This window comes from Loa loa, assembly GCF_000183805.2.
Source record: "Loa loa unplaced genomic scaffold supercont3.230, whole genome shotgun sequence".
NCBI classification, from domain to species: Eukaryota; Metazoa; Nematoda; class Chromadorea; order Rhabditida; family Onchocercidae; genus Loa; species Loa loa.
The window spans coordinates 52994-75226 of record NW_018108410.1 but is presented as its reverse complement, the minus strand read 5'-3'; the positions used below and the strand labels follow the sequence as shown (position 1 = coordinate 75226).

The 22233-nt window shown below is 35.8% G+C and overlaps 3 protein-coding genes across 3 annotated transcripts; all 3 read left to right on the top strand.

The window, feature by feature from the left end:
* Positions 1-2183: 2183 nt before the first annotated feature.
* Positions 2184-6450, top strand: LOAG_04947 (hypothetical protein). Its single transcript, XM_020446722.1, has 12 exons — positions 2184-2251; positions 2604-2698; positions 2828-3076; positions 3352-3509; positions 3783-3929; positions 4258-4312; positions 4399-4623; positions 4721-4883; positions 5014-5301; positions 5499-5618; positions 5835-5955; positions 6129-6450. Exons 2-12 carry the CDS (start codon positions 2607-2609, stop codon positions 6182-6184), a joined length of 1674 nt encoding a protein of 557 aa, XP_020302972.1. The 5' UTR covers positions 2184-2251; positions 2604-2606; the 3' UTR covers positions 6185-6450.
* A 2478-nt stretch (positions 6451-8928) lies between these two features.
* LOAG_04946 (hypothetical protein) lies at positions 8929-13856 on the top strand. The gene is made up of 13 exons (XM_020446721.1): positions 8929-9092; positions 9487-9626; positions 10055-10125; positions 10307-10404; positions 10602-10783; positions 10986-11070; positions 11357-11628; positions 11937-12009; positions 12271-12332; positions 12659-12742; positions 12891-12966; positions 13388-13514; positions 13656-13856. Exons 1-13 carry the CDS (start codon positions 8946-8948, stop codon positions 13667-13669), a joined length of 1431 nt encoding a protein of 476 aa, XP_020302971.1. The 5' UTR covers positions 8929-8945; the 3' UTR covers positions 13670-13856.
* Positions 13857-15486: 1630 nt separating this feature from the next.
* On the top strand, positions 15487-21276 carry LOAG_04945 (hypothetical protein). The gene is made up of 12 exons (XM_020446720.1): positions 15487-15567; positions 16596-16740; positions 16934-17220; positions 17509-17680; positions 18003-18079; positions 18224-18317; positions 18444-18548; positions 18999-19240; positions 19370-19666; positions 20038-20143; positions 20518-20633; positions 20960-21276. Exons 3-12 carry the CDS (start codon positions 17005-17007, stop codon positions 21077-21079), a joined length of 1545 nt encoding a protein of 514 aa, XP_020302970.1. The 5' UTR covers positions 15487-15567; positions 16596-16740; positions 16934-17004; the 3' UTR covers positions 21080-21276.
* The last annotated feature ends 957 nt before the right edge of the window (positions 21277-22233 follow it).

Below are 22233 nucleotides of genomic sequence, written 5' to 3'. Positions count from 1 at the left end.
CTAAAATATGCCCGCACCGGTCATGTCCGCCTCATTTTCATGGAGATGAGCAAGAGATATGCCAAAGGAAAAGACAAACACGCTAGCTGAAAAACCTTCTTTGGCCAGTCTTGACCAGAAGGAATGAAAAGGTTGGATAAAGGTGCCAGCAGTTTGCCAGACGTGTTCAATGTGTATTTTAGGTGCATCCTATTCTTTGTGATAATTTTGGTAAGATCGTCACTCTACTCTTCTCAATTACTAATCGTAAAATTTTTCTTAACATCTTTCCAGAGGTGGCGTAGTTATATGTCTTATATAGAGTATCACTTCGCCGCTCACTGTTTTCAGATCGAACGATATGTTGGAACTGCAATGGTCACATGGAAAATTCCTGTGGTCTCACGTCAGCACAGTCAGGAGTGAGCACTCCATAAAGCTCGAAATCAGGATTACCCATTCCCGGATGTTATGCTAGATACAGGCAGATGGCCCGAAATGCCGTAGGGACCAATTGATATTGTTTGTTCAAAATTAAGGAGTATTTTATAAGCGTAACCTTACTGAATCTTGATATGTGTGAGATTCCACAGATTCATGCTTCCCATTTAACTTCAATTTTGAATTAGAATATGGGTCGCATAGATATTTAACATATCTGTGATATCTGCAGACGAGTAATGCTTGCGTAAATCATGACCTGAACCACGCCATTCTTGACAATATCGTCAATCAGTTTTACACTTCATCAAAAACTGCTCCATCCCTTCATCCCATCCTGATTTCCGTTAGTATCGAACCGATCGGTACTCTACGGTTGACACAAATGTTGTTAATGAGTGCCGGCCTGTTCACCTTTCTGTGAGTTTTCATGGTATTGAGATATGCCAGAGTTCAACTCTCGGAATTGTGCCAGAGTTCAACTCTCAGAATTGTTTGTATCAGTCATGTGGACAAGTAAACCTAGAATCTGGAAGTCCAGCATTATGAGCAGATTAGGGTTTCTGGATAAGTCATGGGAATGAGTATTTTCAGACATCACAGTTCACTTTCTTTTTAGAAGTGCTTCTGTCTATAACGGAACTAGACCGGCAGGTTAATGAAAAGAAAATGTCGCTTGTACTACCCGCATATGAAACCATACAGTTTCATATTCGACATTGAAATCCCGCATATTAGTAAATATTACTTAGTTCTTGGAGTTAATATTACAGTCAGCTTTTATCAGATCCGTTGTTCTGAAAGTGTCGAAATACCGAAACTGCAAGCTGCATGCCTATACGATGGCTGGCTGCCTAGGAGTGATCAAAAAAAAGCGAAATGTAGCGCTTGGCTTTGTCCAGTTAGCATTCTAAAACAATGTCTTGATTGATTTCAAACTTCAGAAATTATAGCCAAATATCCAGGGAATTTCTGGTAAATAGTTCTTTGTTTTGCTATCGTTGTAAAGAAATGTCCATGTTGATCATTTTTGTGGCAACTTAGAAGCTGAAATTAGCAATTACAACATCGATTATTTTTTTTAAATTACCAATATCTACAGATTTACACATTGTTTGTTCTTGAATTACATAATCAGCGGATTTGATATCATTTACAAGTAGCGGTGTTGTTGGTCTGTTTGTTTCCCAAAACTTTTTTTTGTAGATATTTTTATTTGCAGAAGATTGTGCAGTGGTAGAAGAACTCGTTTGCACTTCGAAGAATTTGCGTCTTTGGCCGGTTCAATCTTCGTTTCTTCAGGTTCATCACATTTTTTGTAGACTTTGACTTTTTTCGGCTACACTTTACCATTTATCATGTGATTGCACACCGCACATGGCTGTAAATCGACCATCCGAAATGGGCTGATAAAACTTCAAGTCATTTCCTCTGCAAATCAGGTTATTGGTGACACGGATCTCGTCATTAGCCTACCAAATGTAGAGTCACGTTTCGTCGGTTAATGAATCATCAAAGCATTTGTCCTGTGGGTCTTGATTACCATCCTTAATCATTTCCACTCTTGCAACCCATGGGATATTCAAGTTTAGATTTTGAGGAGGGACTATAGTATGAAAATATAAAGGATTTTTGATGGTAGTGAAATCGGGTTGGATTACATCGCCAAGAAAAAGAGAGGAATGTTAAATTTTACGATAGCTTAAAATTATAAGGGTTTATTTTCAGTGTTTCATTTTCTGATGAGTCACATTTTCAGGCACCACTGTACACTCAATATTATTTGTCATTTTTTGTATGTTTCGAAATTCGTTGCTGAAAATTGAAACTGGTATGAGTTATTACCACCATTAAGAGTTGTGGATAAATCCCAGTTGAGAGAACAAAAAATATTTAAAGTAGATTCTGAACTGTTGAGCTATTGGGTGATGTAGTTATAATCATGATTAAAGATGCAAACTTTATTGCTACTATTACTTTGCACAGAAGTCATGGTTTTGATTATTTCAGCCATCGTTCTTATTACCGCACTAAAGTTTTGCTTACTGTTTATACCTGTTTATTAAAAATGTCTTCCTGTCAAAATGGATCTTAGAAATAAGGTGTAGTAATATTTGAAGCTACAAAGGAGGAGATTCTTTATTGCTTTTTTACTTTTATTTTTGTTACTGTGTCATTTTCAGGCTATGTACACCGGTGGCACAGTGACTGGCGCATATCAGCTAGGCGTACAACATGTAGGCTTGAGTAACACGCCCAAAGGTCGTCCCAAAAAAAGGTGCCTCTTTTTGTACGAGTTTTAATGGATATTGATTCTGAAAAGAACTTTTTGGAAAAATTGTTTTCCTACCCTGCCCATAAAAATCACTGTATTTGTATGCTACTTATGTTATTATGATTATTGCAGACCTCCAAACACAGGCGCCCTTCTTTTTAACTCAACTGAAAATGGCACGCTATTTTCGTTGCTTGGACATGACTGTGTCTCATTAGCAGCAGGTGTTGTGCAGTTGTTGAAATCTGATTCACGGAATCCAGGTGTATGGATCAAAGCTCACAGAGGAGTGGTTTCACTGGTCAAGGACTATGATAAAAGAGCATATTTCTTACGCTTATATGATATTTATAGGAAACAATATCTTTGGCAACAAATGTTGTAAGCTATTTTACAATTTTTTAATTCGAAAAAGTTGTAATTGTCAGATTTAAGGTGGTTTTTTTCTTGGTGTGTAAAACGTTATTCAAGAAAATCATTTGAGCCCATTTCTTAAGCGATATTTTCACCATTGATTTTGAGTACGTTTCTTTAAGCAGCAATTTTTATAACTTTTTAGAAATTCGGCAGTTTTATTCAGGAAATATTCCGTCTAAAAATGTTTAACTTTGAGGGTTTATATTTGATTTCAAAGTTTTTTACACCAACTAGTTTAGGTACAAGAATTTCCATGCGTCACAGCCAGTAGGATGTCCTCACCTTCTAACATTCGAGGGCGATGAATGTGTGTTTGGTTTGAATTTTTCGAGTAAGGAAGAAGCATACAGCTTCAAGTCTCATCTCGATAAACGCTACGAACAGGAAAAAAAGTCTCGTAAGTTTGTCAGGGATCATTTCTTTCCGTATTTATCAACTTTCCCTTGATATTTGAACCATAAAAGCCGATCGAGGAATTGCGGTTCATTTTAATGCTTTAGAAGAATTTGAGCTTTGCTGTGAAATTTGAGCAAACGAAAAGCTTACAAGGGAGGGAATGTTGAAGCAGTGCAACAAGTGACGGAAGAGATGAAAAATTCAAAAGATTTCATCGTACTATTTTCACAGTTACAGTTATGTTACTGTTTGACAATGTTCACTTTTTCTGCAGAAGAGAAAGAGAGGTTAGCAACGAGTGGCTCACAGTATATTTCACCCTCATCTGGATCATTGGTGTTACCTTCCTCTGGCCGGACTCATGCAGTTCCTCATAGGACTGGCATTACTAGTATGGGTACCGTACCAAATATTGGTGGCGGTGCGTGGACAAATTTCGTAACGATTAATAGAACCAAAAAGAAGAGTTCTAAAAAAGAAAAAAACAGAAGATTCGAAAAGAAGACATCAGCAATCCAACCAATTTTCAGTCAGTTTTTTATGCTACAACTTTATGCACTATTCGGCTTTCGTCTTTTCGAAGAAATCAATATAGAAACTTCAGTTTATTTTTTCGTTTGATCATCTTGGTTAGTCCTAAAAGAACTTTTCTTTACATATGCTAGGCATCCAAAATTTGGGGAGGGGGAAGGGGGACGTAATTCCATATAATGACCCGTCGCTGATTGATTTATTGTACTAAAGACCAGAGATATTTTGGGGATATTTACAATTGTTCTTGACGATTGCTGAACGTTCACAGAAGTAAGACTTCCATAATTCTCACTTTTACTGAGCCGTATTTTTGGGTCTATTGTATCATACTATGTTTTAATATTCCGATACTGTAGGCACAAGGCTCATCTTGGGTGGAATCAAGATGGTGGTTTCTCTCAAGAAACCTATAACTATGATCCAATGGATGATAGCGTGAAGGCTGTTTTACGTGCTGCGGGAGAGAATCCGGAGCGAATGTCTAAAGATGATTTGGAATTTTCGAAAAAATTCATTACCGGCTATCAAGAGGTACCTCAAGTACAGCAACCACCAACCCCAATGCATCACAGCCATCCGAGGTGATTTCAAAATCTAATTTTCTCTAACTGTTTGTAAGATAATTTTCGATGGAAATGAGATGTACTTTTGTTTTAGACATTAACTGCAATTTTTCAGGCCTTTCATGACCTCTTCAATTACAAATTGTGTCACTTTATCACCAGTTCCACCGCCACCACCTCCATTAATGCGTCGTGAAGGATTTCATATCACTCCAGTTTCAAGGCCGCCGCTGAAACCCCCGGCTTCCAGCAAGCCTCCAGCGAGACCTTTGCCACAGGTCAAATGAATTTTCATTCGAAGTTTGAGGAAGCATTCTAAAATTTCGAACTTTCAAACAAAAGAATAAACTGCACTGTGTAATTCGTCTGTGCTTTATCTAAAAAGTATATAACTTCAGCTTGTTTTAGCCACCTGGTGTAGTGAATGGGACATCAGTTACCTACCGACCAAATGATGTACCCCCACCGCCTCCGCCACCACCTCCGCCGTCAAGTTCTACTTGCTTAGTACCGATGGCACCACCTCTTTCATCAGTTTCTACGACTTCTCATGCACCGCCTCCTCCTCCTCCTCCACCACCACCACCTCCTGTAACACACACCAGTAGTATAGCACCTCCGCCTCCACCACCGCCTCCGCCATCGTACACTTCCGCTCCCAGCAACAGTGGAGGAGGGAAAGCAAGTTTACTTAGTGTAAGCGGTTTTTTCTTTCTTTTATAGCTTTATCGTATATAATAGGACATTGCGTAATTTTATGATCTTTTTATTGATAGAATCTGCTGCACTATATTTTGAAATCTGGATGTATTTCGGAGCTTTGAATGAGATATGGAAATTTTGCCTCTCAGAGACTTAGTACATGCATATCATTTTTCATGTCGTTCATTTAGGAGATACAAGCGGGTGTTACTTTGAAACAAGTGGCAACAAATAGCAATCATGATAATGGTATTACCGACGCACGCGATGAAATGATGGCACAGATACGGCAAGGGGCCAATCTAAAGCCTGTTAGTATTAACTTTCCCGCAGTGAAATTGATCTTTTCATTTAAAGGATTACTTGAACATAGAGATTGATGAATGCAGTTGATTCATTTGTTTTGAAGCATTATTATGTTCACAATCACATTTTGGAAATATTTTTCCTTTTTTTTCGTTGCTGGGATGGAAATATGAAATAATCGAACTTTTAAAACAATTATGTAAACAGTGAATTTGTTACAGGTAGACAAAGAAGAGATCGAAAGTCGAAAATCGATACCAAATGCTACAGATGTAGCCGGAATTGCAGGTGCATTAGCTCGAGCTTTAGAAGAAAGGAGGAGGAATATGCGCAATTCAGATGGTTTGTTAATTTTCTTTTTTGACTTTTGATGAACTAATGTTTCGATTATGTGCTGATCGGTGTTTTTGTTGTGGAGTACTTGAAATGGAACAGGAAAGTGGGAAACGAGAATTTTTGCATCTTGACTTGCTCGGGATGTTTAGATGCCAACTAGAAAAACTCCAGTTTTTCAGAGTCAGAATCGGAAGAAGAAGCAAATAACAACGACAGTGAATGGGAATCAGATTGAAATTGCGTGCTGTCTCAAGTTTGGCAGGTATGAGGAGGGCTGCACTTTCGTGTTACCTTTCCTACATACAGTAGCCAATGATGTATCGAAATTTAGTGTAATGAAGTTTTTATTATTTTATGCTTTATGGATTTATATTTTTCTTAGAAGGCTAGTGTACGGAGTACAATTACGCTGCGACCGGAAAATGTGCTGCACTGAATCATCGAATATGTTTTGTTAATTTTTCGATTCCCACGTTTTCTATAATACTTTTCTTACCGAGCTTTTCATCTGAAAAATTTTTGCTCATTGACTTATAAATTTATGTTGATGACCAAAATTCAAAAGCGCCGCCTTCAGTTAAATATTTTAAAGATTGAAGAATGGTTGGATATTGAATATCCGCTGGTTACTACATATATGTCGGATATTGAACGTTCACCAGCTTCATAATTCTTCATATCTGTAAAGTCTTGGTATCCTAAATTTCTGTATTACTAGGCGGATCCGTGTATTTTTGTATGGCTGGGAGTATAAGTGAATAAATAAATAAATAAATGATATATATATATATATAATGATAGTTAAAAAGTACAGTTATGAATGACAACAGTTTGAATTTTCACGACCTTTTCCAATTCCAAAACTGAAAAATCTCTGAAAGCAGTTTATTGTTTTCCTTGTAAATGTATACTCCAATGTATATGCTGCTGCTATGCACTGTTAATTTATTGTATGTTTCATGAATAAGAATAAGTTTGTTTCTTTTTGTCATTACAGTTTATTTCGACTTTTTTTCTTGTTTTCTTTTTCCCTTTCCCCTGTGAACTGTCCAGAAATTTAAATTGAAATTTCTTAGCATGTGTTAATGTTTTCAAGTATTTCCGGTGAAATTTCTAAAATTGTGAATGTGAGTCTTGAGTCACTTAAGTCGCTATCAACTCGGTGTAAGCTGGATGCGGTCCTGGTCGCAGTGTAGCTGGACGAAATCCCGGAGACAGTATACCTGGACAAGTCGTGGACCTGGGGCTAAAGTTTGGACTTTATCACAAAAGGATTTTCTACTTGTTCATAGGTGAGGCTTATTTGATACGGAAAATAACCATTGTATGTCAGGATAGAAATAGTGTGATAACTGATAATTTGAAGTGACTTCTAAATTATTTAATTTTCATTATTTAATAATTATTTCAAGACCTTATTTGTAACAAATATAATAAAGAAAAGACCATTATAAAATAAATGGAGGACCCTTATTCACTCAATAATGCTCTTACTGGAAATGCAATGCAAATGACTCTATCTGTTGGATTACTGAAATTAAAGTTACGTTCAAATCAAATTTCTACGATATCTACCAGATAGGATGATGAAATCCTGTAAAATTAAGGCAATGAGAAGGATATAAGCCAATAATGGAGGGAATATCACAAAGACATCTCTGTACCTATTCATGGCTGGACATACAAAGGTCAGTTATACCTTCATGATAATTCTGATGGAGCTTATCAAAGCTTATCGAAGCACCTCCCTTAAACCTAGGGGTATATATGAAAGAGAAGCTTACACAGCCAGTTTTTTCACATCAGGCAACGTCCTCTTCAGCTATCAGTTACCATCGAGCTACAATCCTTCCGTTGAATAAACTTCCCTACAGTATATGCCCAGCTCAGCGGAGGACGAACTCTTACATGTCAACCATTACGCAACCTAGCAGGAAACTGACAGTCAACTATTATCGAACGAAACGGCAAGGGATTTGTTAGTTGGTCATACTGCTTGTTTATTGTACAACTAATCTCTGCTTATCAATTCGTCGTATACTATATACTTTATATATATATATATATATATATATTTGCTATTAACTGGTAATATTGTGCAAGAATGACATTGCATCCTGAATAAACCTGTACCGCTAACAAACGAAGTCAACAAATTAGCTTTTCTAACAGTATCCGAAAGAAACAAAAGAATTGGATTCTACCATATATATGGTTATTATCGGCAATATCTACATTCTGAAAATATATTGCTGGAGTGCACTCCATGAAATTTTATTGCGCTTCGCGTCATGCCGATGCAGACATCTATAATCCAGAAGATATTAGGCGAATTGGGAAAGCAATTCCCGGTTTACCCTGTACCTTCCCAAGTCAGCATCAACTCGGTGGTCACTACGTCTATATGCACAAATATGCCTGAATTACTTCATAACGTGATGATATACAAGTGTAATTTACGCACACCTGTCCCAATGGGTTCCCAGGAAACATTCCACGAACCATAACCTCATGAAGTGCAGCCAACCTTTCCAAACGACCGCTCATCCCAATCTTTCTGTTCTCGTCAAGCCATAGAGTCCGGAACTTTATATTTTACGGTCCGGTGCCAGAATTAATCATGTGATTGAAGGGTGCGGGAATGATGAGTGGTTGCTTGGCTCGATTGGCTGTGGTAATTTCGTGATTTGGTACCGAGTACGTGGTAATCTGAATGGGTTCTGGTATTTCCTGTCGATGTGGGGAAAGTTTCTCACTGTGGGTTAATTTGGGAATTCGTGAAGGGTCGCTATCGAGTTTTCGGTGAATTGCTAAAGTAGGTGCGGGAAAAGGAATTCCATCCGGCGCAATTATCATCACAAAAGAAACAGGAACGGATTTCGAAATATTCTCAGATGGAATACGACAGAGTTTCATCATTGTTGGAGTTCTCTGCACTATATCAGAAGTTTTAGATTGGAAAATACTGGGATATTAACTTTTTAGGTGTTAGCCAGATGGGACAATTATTGGGGCGATCAAACGGTAGGATGGGACTTAATGACGTGGAGATGATTGCTGATCCCACACGGGCCACTCCTTCACGTAAACGTAAAATCACCGGTGATGACGAGATGGAAACGCGGAAGAAGAAAATCAGCAAAGTACGTGTGGTAGATTTTAAAAATTTCCATTAATATATGTGCTATGCATGTTAAGATTGCCTATTTCCGCAAGGAGGTAAAGTTTTGATTCGATTATATATGTTAAACAAAAACCTGCTTGAAGTAACTGTGACTTGTAATCTTTTGGGATATTGTAGCTTATTTAATCCAAAAGGTTAATCTGCCTTAAACCATATATTCATTATCAGTGAGTATTTGACACTACTTCAGTTCTATACGCATGTTACTGTGTCGGTTAGTTATGTACCTCTTCCTTTAAGTAAGCATAAGAAGCAAATGTAACGTATATTTCTTCAATGCATTTTGTTGAAATTGCCATATTTGCCAGTCTCGTTCTAAAGTAATGATATTTTCCATAATCATCAATATATAGCTGGATACTGCAAAATATATCCATAAGCGATTGTTCGTTGATGGTGCCAAATCGGATATAACAATTCATGCATTAGGACGAACATGGAATCTTCATAGACTTTATTTGGAACAATGCAAATTTTTCGACAGCTTGTTCAGGTATTTTTGCATACGTGGTCTCTGATAGAAATTTTGATTTTGTTGTGTCTTTTGTTTGCTGTTAAAGATTCTGATAAAGAGTGTATGGTTACTTTTTCTCTTGGAACATTCGGTACTGATAGTTTCCTACAGTTATTTAGCATGTGGATTGTACGAAATAGTTTCAAATAAGACATCTTAACTTTGTTAGAAATCTGATATCAAATCGTATCAACACAGATAAATCTGCAGTTTAGAAATAACCATATAGTAGTTGTTAGAGCAATAAATGACCAAAGCAGGTTCCTTTTCATGCTTTTCTTTAGTCTTTGGCTGTAAGCAAAGTATTTTACCAAATTACTAATTCAAAATACCAATTCAGTCATTAGATTCTTCTTTTATTTCCATACATACTTCCCCATTCTGTACATTTACATCTTCTCCTTCAGAGGTCATTGGAAAGACAGTAATAATGCAGTGATACAGATTGATATCGTTGACCCGAATATCACAGTCGAAGGTTAGCTTTTTATTGTTCTTTGGTATGCTGTGAATTATCCGGCTGGTGAAGTTTCACTTTCTTTTAATGAAGTTTGCATTATGAGTAATTTCTTTTCTTTAACGATGATAAAGCAGTCAAGAGGAACTCAATAGTTGTTAGTAGACTCTGTCACATGCACAAGTCCTTTGTACTTTTCCAGGATTTAATATGGTTTTGGAATCACTGTATCACAATGAAATTGAACTGGATTTAGAGAATGTTCCGAGTCTTATCGCATCAGCTTCAATGCTTAGCTTAGTAATGTTTTCCTTAGACCGGCAGTAGATGTGTCTTACTTCCTCCTTTATTCTGTGAACGACGTTCGTTTTTTTCACTCGTTTATCTTCTCCTTTCATTGAATGATTTATTCCAGTTTTCTAGTACTCCATCTTACACTCTTAATTTTAGTTTGAAGATTTTTTACATCCCATTTGCAGTCTCATATATGATTTCAGGATAGTGTTATGGAGCGTTGTGCGGAACTATGTGCCGAATCACTCAGTGATGAACGAGTACTCGAGTTCCATTTACTCGCCGAGCAGTATGGCCTTCCTGATTTGTCCGAAAAATGTTTTAAATATTTAAAAAATAACTTTTGGCGATTGTCGGCTAAACCAGCAATCCTTTATACAGTCAGGTTACTACTTTTTGAATTTATTGACAAATTTTGTCTGAAAATTCTCATGTTCGAGCACTGTTATTTTGTTACGAAACATATGTATTCAAATTTGTGACAAACATATGGCGCAGTCGACAAAACTTGCATTGTGTATACAGATGAACTGAATTACGTTCATGCAATACTTTGGCTTCTGATTATAAAGGTGATCATTTTCCAGTCACGCAACAATGGCAAAGTTGATGGCTGCATCGGATTTGTTGGTCATTGAAGGAGAACTTGATCTGTATGAAACAATCAAAAAGGTACAAAATTTTGTAGTCGAGATCATCACGACTGTCTGGTCACTGAGTTCCTCGCATCATTACATGTTGGATTTAATCACTTCATGTTAACAAGGAGGTCTGTGATGCCAGCTCTCAACTTTTTCGTTTAATCTGGTCGTTGATTAGATGGTCGATGTTGTATACTTCTGTGGCAATTTTATGGATTTCGAATAATTCCATAGAGTTTATTTGGTCATTAATATTTTACATATTTACATGAATTTCTGTGATGATAGGAAGAATTAATCGGTTCAGTCACTTTCAGTGGATTTTCTTGCAAACAGTTCCTTATGTTGTGGAAAATAAAGAAATACGGACTGAAATGGAGAAATATTATTCGTCACTAACGGATGGTGACAGGGATGCGTTGTGTCGTACATTTGCTGACATAACTTGCAATATCCGTATTGGGCACATTGTTTCGTCTATAAAGACAATCGGCGATTTACGAAAAGATCCACTTGTTCCAAATGAAATTATCGACCAGGTGCTTGCTGACAACTGGTTGTTACTTTTGCGCAGTGAAGAGACGAAAGAGTAAGTTTTTTTAGGTGAATTCATTAGTTGAATTTTATTTTTAACTATTTCACGACAAAGGAGAGCATAAGGTCCATGTCCCATTTCATAGTTCACGACATTGTGATATATCCTTCCTGTTTCTGAGCGAAACACCAAAGGTTATTCTCAAACTTCAGTGTGATAGTTCCTATACGTGGACTGTAGGGACATGATAATTCAAGTAATTTAATTGTTGTTTTCATCAAACCATTTGTTTCGAATTTAGAGAAAGAAGAACTTTGTCAAAGATTTATTTGTTTGTGAAGTAAGACGATTTATACCTTCAGGCAAATTGAAATTAAAGATGAAGATTTCCACCTTAATGCTCATCGATTAGGACGAATACTTGACTCAACTCCGGTATGTTTTTTTTTTCTTTAAAAAAATCGGCGTAGGTAATATTATGTATGCTTTTGTGGTTGTCTTTCCAACAAATTTCAGTCCTTTAATTCCTAATATTACGACTCATTTCCATTTTATAATATAAAATTCATTAATGTCACAATGATTCTATAAAACGCGATGCACTCAAATGCCGATCAGTTTGTTAGTAATTCTATAATGCATTAAAGATTTGCGTGACACGTTAGAAATACTGGCAAATGTATAATTTTTTTAAAGAAATGTTGGCGATGGTCTGGTTTCAATTTCGGTGTAGACCTACTGCTGAATTACAGTGATGGGTAGGTTTTCGCACACTGTCAAAATAATCAAGTGTTTTGCTGCAACTACGAAATTAAGTCATGTTGAATCGATAATTGAGACTCTGGGCAGGCAGCTAATTTCAAAAGATTTTTGCAATTTTTTAATTTCATTATGCTGTTTGTCACGACCAGTAAACGGTTTCTTTTTCCTTTTTCCTTTTTTTCCCTATTTTCTTTTTCCTTTCTCCTTTTTCTTTCTTTTCCCTGATTAGTCAATCGTTAATATTGTAATTCAAATACAGTTAGCGGAATTGCTTCCGTTTGTATCCCGACCAGTTTTATTTTTGAATTAATCTTGTTTACAGGGTGATTACTTTGAAGAGAAACTGTTTGTCACAGTGGACACCTTATTCGACTAATTTGAAATTTGATGTATTGCTGCATTACCGGTATTATTATCAAAGTGTTATTGCTGTATTTTGAGCATATCAAATTTGTTGGTTTAACAACAATTTTCAATGATTGAATCATAAAGTTCATTTGGAATTTAAAGCAGAAATAATTTTTGTATCACTTTAAGTAAATCTTTCGTTATAGAATGATTATTGGAAACAAGCACGGTAAATTTCTGTACGACTCAGCCATACGTAGCCGTTCTTTGCGGATCGATCAGGTTGTTTATGTGAATTTATTAAATTTAATTTTCTTTCAGTGATGTCTACAGTTAGAAATTTCCAGCTCCTAAAGTTTTACTTCATCTTTCCTTTTTCTCTTACCCTGTTCTCGTTAATCATCCAGGCATGTATGGTCAGAAATTTAATGTAGCTTTTTTCTTTTAACAGTTAGTAGAAGTTCATCACACGCGCATTATTTGGATTCATTGTTAAATCGTTTGTGTTTGGTTAAATGACGGATTTTTAGAATTAGTAGTGGGAAGTTATTTCTAGAAAATGAAAAAAAAACTTATTCGTACTGCGATGTTGATACTGCAGTAGGTAAAAAGGTGTTCCAAGAGGCAGGAACTAATCGTAATACACAATGGCTGACATTGTTTGTTTTATTTCTAAAAGTTGAATGTCTATAAAATGTTTTAGACTGTTATTATCGCTCGCTTCTTACCTGCTGCAGAAGAATTTCCAGTTGCAGTACATTTTTTTTATTTGACAACATTACCTTCAAAGCCTGTTTTGAACTATTGGGAGCCATACTTAAAGAAATCTGGTAATTTTCCAAGTTTGAATAAATATTGAATTTTATTGCTGAGAATTTTAAATCTGCATTCTCAGCAGTATGAGTCCTGTGATGCAAATATGGAAATGCTTGGTTTTGTCACACTTTATCATGGTTTAGTTATATTTTCAGGATCTACAGTATAATAAAGGATCGTTTTCAGAAGAAAAATACAGTGTCAATTAGTCCAGTTTTTTTCATCTCAGGTTCTTTTGGGACGTAATTTGAAAGTCTCAGTGTTATTGTTCCATAAAAGATAACGTATGTTGTTGAAAGCAGTGGTGAGATTCAGAACTGGATTTAGACATGGAGTGTGATGGAAGTGATTCCTGCTAGAAGTGGTAACCCGATTTGATTTTCGGATCATTTTGGGAAAAAGATGTTTTTTATTTCTGAGTTAGATAGTCAAGTCATTTTCATTCACTGTACATCTAAAGATCACTGGAGTTACATGGTGATTTTAATACAAAAAGGGCTTCTTTTTGCTTTAAAATTGATTAATCATTCAAACAATTATTTTTTGGAGCAAACAGTTTTCCTCTTATCCGTTCTGGTCCTCGTCTGCTCGACCACTGCTGACTTGTAATTATGATCGATTGTATATGATTGTATTATAATTTTCAGTCATTGTTAATTCTATTAATTTTTTTGAATACATTTAGTACGGTGACAAAACACAGCTCTCCGAAATGGAGTTCGTGATCAGATCATGAAACCATTTGGCTTTACTGGTTAATTCGGCTGTTGATAGTTTCAAACCTCTTTCGTTTTCGCTAGCCAATAGAAGATACGATTTTTTTTAGCTCATTGGGGATTTCTGCAACTTATATTTCTATTTTCCTTTGTTGCAGCAGCCGCATTATCGTAATTATGAAATTTATTGCTTTAATTGTGATATTATGCATTACTACACTTAAAGTTTGAATGGTTCCTTGCCGTCTCGATTTCTTATTGTATCAATTCAGTCTGTTACATAATGTAGTTTCCTTTCATTTTTTCTCAGCATTAGTGATCATTTCTGCCTTCTCCTATTCCAGTAATTTGGTCATGTGATATGTTCCCGTCGAAGTGTGAAATTCCATCAATACTTTGTTTAGAAGCAGTCCTGGATCATTTGTATTATTTTTTTTTCCTTTTAATACCCTCCATCGAAGAATATTTTTGGCAGTGAGTTGTTTGTCTGAAGAATATTTGTATCTTAACATCTTTAGTTAGTGACTGATTCGATTTCATTATGAATTTAGGTTAACAAACGACAAATAACCCAGCTTTAGCATTTTTAGCACCAAATGTTATTTTTTCGTGTTTTGAACATCTGTTTATTCCAGGGTTGTTAAAGCTATCAAAAGATGACTTCAGTCGTTTAATGTACAAAATCATTTCATACCTCACATCCGTACTTCTATGTCATTGTCATCTAATGAATATAAATATCTGTTGTGTAAATATCCGCTTTGCAATTATAATATTTGTTAATAATAAATGGTAAAAGTCAGAGCTGAACTTCTATGGATCGTATAGTGGAAAGGATATGTAATACTCCTTTGCACTCTGTCCATTTTAGGCAAGGTCATTCCTCTTCTATGCCAGTAGCGAATAATGTCAGGTTTTTTTGGCCACAACTACTGCTATTCAGAAAAAGTGAATAAGGAACGATGACACTAGGTTGAATAAATTCTTCGAAAAGTCCACATGTTGTCTTCTGAAATTCAGAGGTCCGGTTTTATTCGGCAGAATGGTAGACTGTATTGTCAGCATCTCGGGAATTACAGATCATTTCGATAGAAGTGTTAACTTAATCGCTGAACAGTAAACTGTCGAGTTATCAAGGTAGCTTGCTCTTACACTTCCATTTTTCACCCTAACAAGGGTTTTGAGATCAGACTAATCGATAGTATTTGTTTTGTATTTTGATAGTGTTTGTATTTTATTACACTGTTTGATGAGATGCATCTTTTGCATGGCTCACTAGAAGTTCCTGACTGCGACTCGGGAGCCTCACTGCTCATGTTCTAGTCCACGTGCAGACGAGGGGGGCGAGAAGGTAAGACTGGTAAGTCTCGTCAAACTAACTGATCATAAGTTCCATCAAAAAGATTTTTGGCATTCGAGTCCAAAGCCAAAAGTAAGACATTTGCTTGTCTTTATTTGATATTTCCAGAAATTCTGTAAAGTAATTAAATATGAATTTAGATATTGTACTGGTTTCATCTCAATTGCTCATCCTTGTTTCATTATCACTTCAATTTTTAACTTTTTCAACAACAATTTAAATAATTCTCATTCAGTACCTTTTTTGTCTTCCCATCAATTTTGTTTTAACAAAATTCGGTACTGTTCGTCTAGAAAAATATCTTCATTGAATGAAAAGAAGGGAAAAAGGATCAAATGGATCAAACTAGGGAGAGCTAACGTTATATTACTCAGGCATTTCTTCCTGAATATAAGCAGATATCCTGTTACTGCCTAGCAACGTTCGTTTAGAATTTGGATAGATCAGCAGGGACAGGAAGAATAATGATGAGCCACGGGATAGCGGAGCAGTTTAATTAAAGTCTGATTTTCCGATTCTCCATTAAACCTAACAATACCCACCTCATGCTACAATCATGCAAAACCAAAGCAGTAACTGAAATCACGTCAGCAACTGCGAGATGTCCCAAAACCGTGTCGCGAATTAGTTCCCAACATTTGTGACATATTGTCACATAACACGGAAATTTACCCTTCTCATGTGTGGCATTTAATTGGCATGTTTCGTCCCGTAGGTGCGAGGTTTCATTAAAGCATTACAAGCTTATTATTTGTTAGATGTGAATAGAAGTTAATCTTGCCCTTTTCTTCGCCCTTCCCGCATTCCATGCCCATTGTCCCCTAATGTCCACCAGTCATTTAGTAATCCCGTAGATTCTACTGTTTTCCTTCAAATTTTAAACTATTTCATCAGTTTGGAATTGTTTCTGTATCCGTTCTCAATTATAAAATTATTATAAAAGTATTGAAACTATTCATTACATGCTACTATCATGTTTAAATATTAATTCAATTTCTGGTTGAATATATTTGTTTAAGCTGTTGCTGAGAAGTGGAGGGAAACGAGGAAAAAAGGGGAAATTGAGAGAAAAGTTCTAGCGAGAAGCTAGTCAAACGCACGGTTATGGCGAATCAAGTTGAGAGTGCTCTCCATTCATCCGAAATTAAAAAACAAAAGATTGAGGTAATGCCGTATTGATTTTCTGCATTTCTTATTCGAACATATCGCAGACGTCACTGATTTACTCTATCATTTAGTAATGCAGGACTGATTGAATGTGTTATTCTGTTTTGCAATTAAACGTATGGTAGGATGGAATCATATATGTATTATAATTGATGTAGTAAAAGCATAGGTGTTAGCGGACATTTTGCAGTATTGGCAATTGTAAATATGGGATGGTTGTTCTAGCCGGGATTAAATTATGATGCACCGTTCAAAGTCTCAATGCCAAGCTCTCAACTGCGTGATTTGGATTTGGTGAAATGGTTGGACAATAAACTTGGCGATAACAACGAATTATGGAGTGGTCGACAAGCAGCATCGTTACTTTCACGCGAAATGTTGGTAGAATTGGAAACATGTTTTCAAGCGCTGGAATCGCATGTTAAACTGAAAATCATATTAGCTGTCCCGCATTTGTCCTATCGACTTATTACAATGGTGCGTTCTTTTTCGTTTTGTTTTTTTGGTTTTTTGTTCATGTACCTAGACGATATTTGATGTAAACCAAATATGAACATGTCTATAATGTTTCTTTATGACCTTTAAATCTCGCACATCAGTAAAATAAGTGGTAAATGCACTTTTAAAGTGAAACACCATTGATTTCCTACTACCCAAACTCAATGTTCTTTCGAAACCTTTTTTTATCTTTTTTTGTGTGTTTTCTTTATTTACGTTATCATTACTGTATTTGTTAGTTCTCAAAATATTTTGTTTTCATTTCAGTGGAAAGAACCATTAATAAATTTGTTGGAACTAGCTCGAAGAGATGCTGATGATTGGATTGAAACCGTTGCTGACATGTATAGAGAATATCCTAATCGACAATGTATAACGCCGACACCTACCAATGCAGATTCATATTTCTGTAAATCACTTGATGAGTTGAGGAAAATGGGTAAGCTTTTAGTTTCCTTTCATTGTCAGTTTGGGAATAATGCTTCCTCGTCTCAAGTCTGTAACCAGAAACTACGTTTTATTGATATGAATATTGTCAAAGAGAAATGTTTCTTGCAAGCACATTCTACGATGGATTTCTTCTTGCAATTACGCCAGATTAGAATCATTCTGGATTTTTTTTCATGCACAAGTTGCTTTCGACCCTCCACAATAAACATAAAAAAAATTACACGGAACAAGTAGGAATAAAGATGAAGTCTGATGTTTGGCAAGAGTTTTTCTTAGTTTCTGTAATCATAAATTCATAAATTTCTTTTCAGTTAGAAAACACTCCGCAAATAACAATTTGCGATTGTTACCGCTTGATTTAAGTGCCGTATCACAAAGTGCAATCAAGGTGTATTGATTTTGATTTCATTGTAGAATTAATTAGGATGATAAATACTTTATTTCATGCTGATTCTTCTGTTCTGCATCGTCATTTTATTGCTTATTGCCTTTAGGTGATCATTTTATATCCCTAACAGATTCAGATTTTCAGACACGTTTTGGTTTAACTGAAATTGAAAGTCGAAAACATTTCAATTTGAAACGACGTGCTAAATCATATACGTTAAAAGCTGAGCTCTTGAAATGTTAGTGATCTAGTATTCACCTTAAATTAGATTTTTTGAAATCTATAATTCTAAATACTGTTGATATCAGATTATTCTTCTGTTAGAAGATCAGAAAAGGATCTCCTGACATTCCCTATATTATAGCGGCAGAAATTGGTTACAATCGAAATAAAAATCAGAAGCTTGACGTGGTATCACCAAGTTTCCCGATTCGCATGCGAAGCACTGTCAGAAAACCAAATAATGATTGTTAGTGTCCTTTTTTTGTTAGAAAAACATGAAGAGAAAGTTTCCAAAAAGTCCATTAAGAAGTCTTCGAGTCGTATGTTTCAGTAGCGTTTTTGAATTTAAGGTAATTTTCGGGTATATCAACAATAGGGCTTCCTTTGTCGTTTACAGTCGCAGTTGGGCCGGGAAGATCAACACATTTGATTTTAGAAGAGGTAGATTTGGCCGATATCCAAATATCTAATTAAACTTTCTCAGTACACCGACAGATCTGATCCTCATGCATTTTACGTGATTAAGGGTACTGTGTAATTTTCTGAACAATTATTGGCTCTCTCTATCTCGGCATTCCCTGTAACCATATCACTCTTAAGATCTTAGGTCTAATTTTCACTAACTGTTACTTTTTTGGTGGTTTTCAAAATTTCACATGATTTGTCTGAAAAACTTAATGGTTTTCATATATTTTAGTACCAATGCGTGGGATTCCAACCACAAATACTTGCAAATTATCCGCTGGTTTTACGAATGAACCACGCAAATTTCAAAGACAGTTAACGAGACGCGAAGGTGGTGCTAAATTTATTGACATTGGTGATCTGCCGCAGGCACTGAGTGTTCGTCGAAAAGAGCAGGAAGCAGAGGAACGCGCAAGAAGACATCAAGAGAGGGAAGAGCAGAGAAAGCGTGCACAGGCCGAAAAGGTTGCAAAAGTTAGTGGTTTACTGATTTCAATTATTTGGAAAGCAAAATATAATTTATTCTTGCAAAATTTGATAGAACGTACATGCTGTAGAAGACCATTTTATTAGATGAATTACTATTAATTTTTAACTTTTTAGGAAGCGAAACGAGCTGCAATAGCGGCGCAGAAGGCCAAGGAAGCTGCTGCTGTTACGGCCGCAACAGTGGATGAAGTTACGGCTGCAGTGAATGAAGCAATTTCTTCTGCAGTTCGAAATAATCCAAATTCGCTTTTTGAAGAATGTAACGCTCCTGTGAATAACCAAAGCAGTGACTCCAGACAAGATACCAACCAACTCACATCCTCCTACGGCGATGTTCGCGATTTACCAACAATACAGTCAGAACAAAGTCAGGATTCACAGCCGTCTTCAGCTGCAGTTCATCTCTCTCGGGTATTGTTGTTTGGAATTGTACTAAATTCTGTTCGGAACAAGTATCGTGCTTTTAATTTTCTTAAGAGGAAGTATGTTCTACTGTCCTCATACCTTATGTGACAATTTAGAGTTGCTCTTTGGAATCACCGTTAATTTCTTTCTGGAACTTTTTTGTCTTCGTTCAATTGACAACTTGTGCTCTATGATAGAAAGCTTATATGATGCATCCTGAAAGAAATCATTAATTACCTTGATACCGCATCAGCTACAGACTGGATCGGATGAAATGTGAAGATTGTTTTTTGACGAATGTGAAATAGTCGTACTCTCACTTACTGGTAATTAATAATTCATTTATTGGTACTCTCACCTGTTGGTGATTCATTTAGCGTGAATCATTCGCACGCCGACAATGTGAAGAAATGTTAGCTTGTGCCAATGTATTGAATGAAGAAGGTCATCGTATGGTCATTGCTTTCATGTCCGGTAACAAAGGTGGTCAAATTTGTTGTTAAAAAGAAAATACAATTTGTGGGTTTGCTGTCCACACAAGCGCTTTTCGTCTTTATATTTTTTCTAACTCTGCCAAAGGATTTTTAGATTCTAGAGCCATTGTTAACGTGATTCTCACGGAAGGAAGAGGATGAGTATGCTTGTGTGGGGAAGGTTAGTTTATGTTGCAGGACTGTAGTTTTTGGGCGATGAAGTGAAAAAATTTACATTCTTGGTTTGCAGGTATAATCTGAAAATAGTGAATAACAAACTTTTACGATCTAAAAAATATGAATATTTGAAACAAAGCGGATTAAATAATTAAGTTTTCTTGTTGTCATAGCTTTCTGATGAAACCGATCTGGAAGATGTTTCAGTTCATCCATACCCTCATTTGGGTGATCTCTTGACGTTGAAGCTGTCAGAAACATATGAAGATGAGCTTCGACCAGATGGAACAGTGCAGAAAATGCGTGTGGAAACCTTCTTTCAGGTACTGTGACATTAGCAACGTGTAATTTTGTTTTCATGTTCAGTGCTGACATGATAAGCCTTCTCCAGAAATTGATGAATAACAATTGAGTGAGTTTACTCCGTCTTTGGTGTTTAACTGCTATGTCATTGGTGAGCATATTCTTGCAAAACGATTGTCACGGCCGAAGTTATGGTCCTTCATACATGACCAATATTTTGGAAAAACTCAAATCTCTATTACACATAAATTAGCTGCATAAATTAGCTGTACACACTGCTACGTGATCAAACGGCTTAAAACTAAATAGGTGTTTCTGTAGGATATCATGTTTATCCTTCTTTTAGATGGATTATCGAACAGGAGAATGGAAGCGCCTGCGAAAAACGCGTGCTTTACGCCCTGAAGAAATGCGCACATTCCAGCAAACGTTCATGCAATCACCGCATACTCGAGCAGCGAGCTGAGTTGAAAAAGACGTAGTTCATTCTCCTGTACAATCCTGTCAATCTCATCATTACTGGTGTTGTCCTAATGGCTGTTTTACATGTTTTTGGGGTTAAAAAATATAACTATTAGTTTCGGTTGAAATTCTTTATTCAATTAAGGATTTCAATTTGAAGGATAAAGTTTAAATGATGTGTTCTTTGTTATTTACGTACCCTTTGCATTATTGTATACATTTATTTATTCCAATTATGGTACCTCTTTCTACATTTTCATCTGTCTAATTGTAAATATTAAAATAACAAAAAATACCAACAAGACGTCAATATCAGTTTTACAGTTGTCTTATTTTTTCTTTTTTTGGAGAAAGAAAAAAGGGTAGAATTTTTTGAAAGATATAAGGAAGCAAGGGTACATCTCTTTGACATGGTGGAAGAACGTCAGCTGAGTCAAATCTCGTTTCGATCACTGCTATTTTAGTTTCAAATATGTTTTTTTACTTTTGTCTTTATTGGTTTATATACTGCCGTTAAGCAGTCGGTCAAGGTGTTTTTTTTTTCTCTATCCTTATTTCGAAAAATTGAGTTGATTGCAATTTATATATATATATATATACATACATTTAATAGCGTTTTATTTTGGTAATGAAGCTGGTGTTATGGTATCGATTATGATTTACAGTTAAACATTTTTCTTTATCTTTTATTGTCATATTGCATAGTTTGCTGTAGCATTAGGAATAGAAAAATTGGTTTTGTTATTGGTTCTTAGTAACTTTCACTCAAACTAGATCCGATTACCAATCTTTTTTGAACTTATAAAGTACTTCTGGAGATGTGAGACGTTCGGTAGGGTAAGGCTTGTAAATTTCTCTTATTGTATCAAATCTGTGGTCTACAATTTAGTCTTTTAGTTTTTGCTGTTCACAAATGTTTGTCTGAGATGTCTGTGCATATTTTCCTGTAATTTAAACTCTTTATGCAGTAATGAACAAAGTCTTAATGCCCATAAATTTTGCAACAATGTTAGGATATCGAATAAATATTGATGTTCAAGGTTGGGAATTTGCTAAAGAATTCGACAGTGGTATTTCGTCATATTTGTTTTACTGTCGATTTCAAAAGCATATATATATATATATATATATATATATATATATATATATATATATATA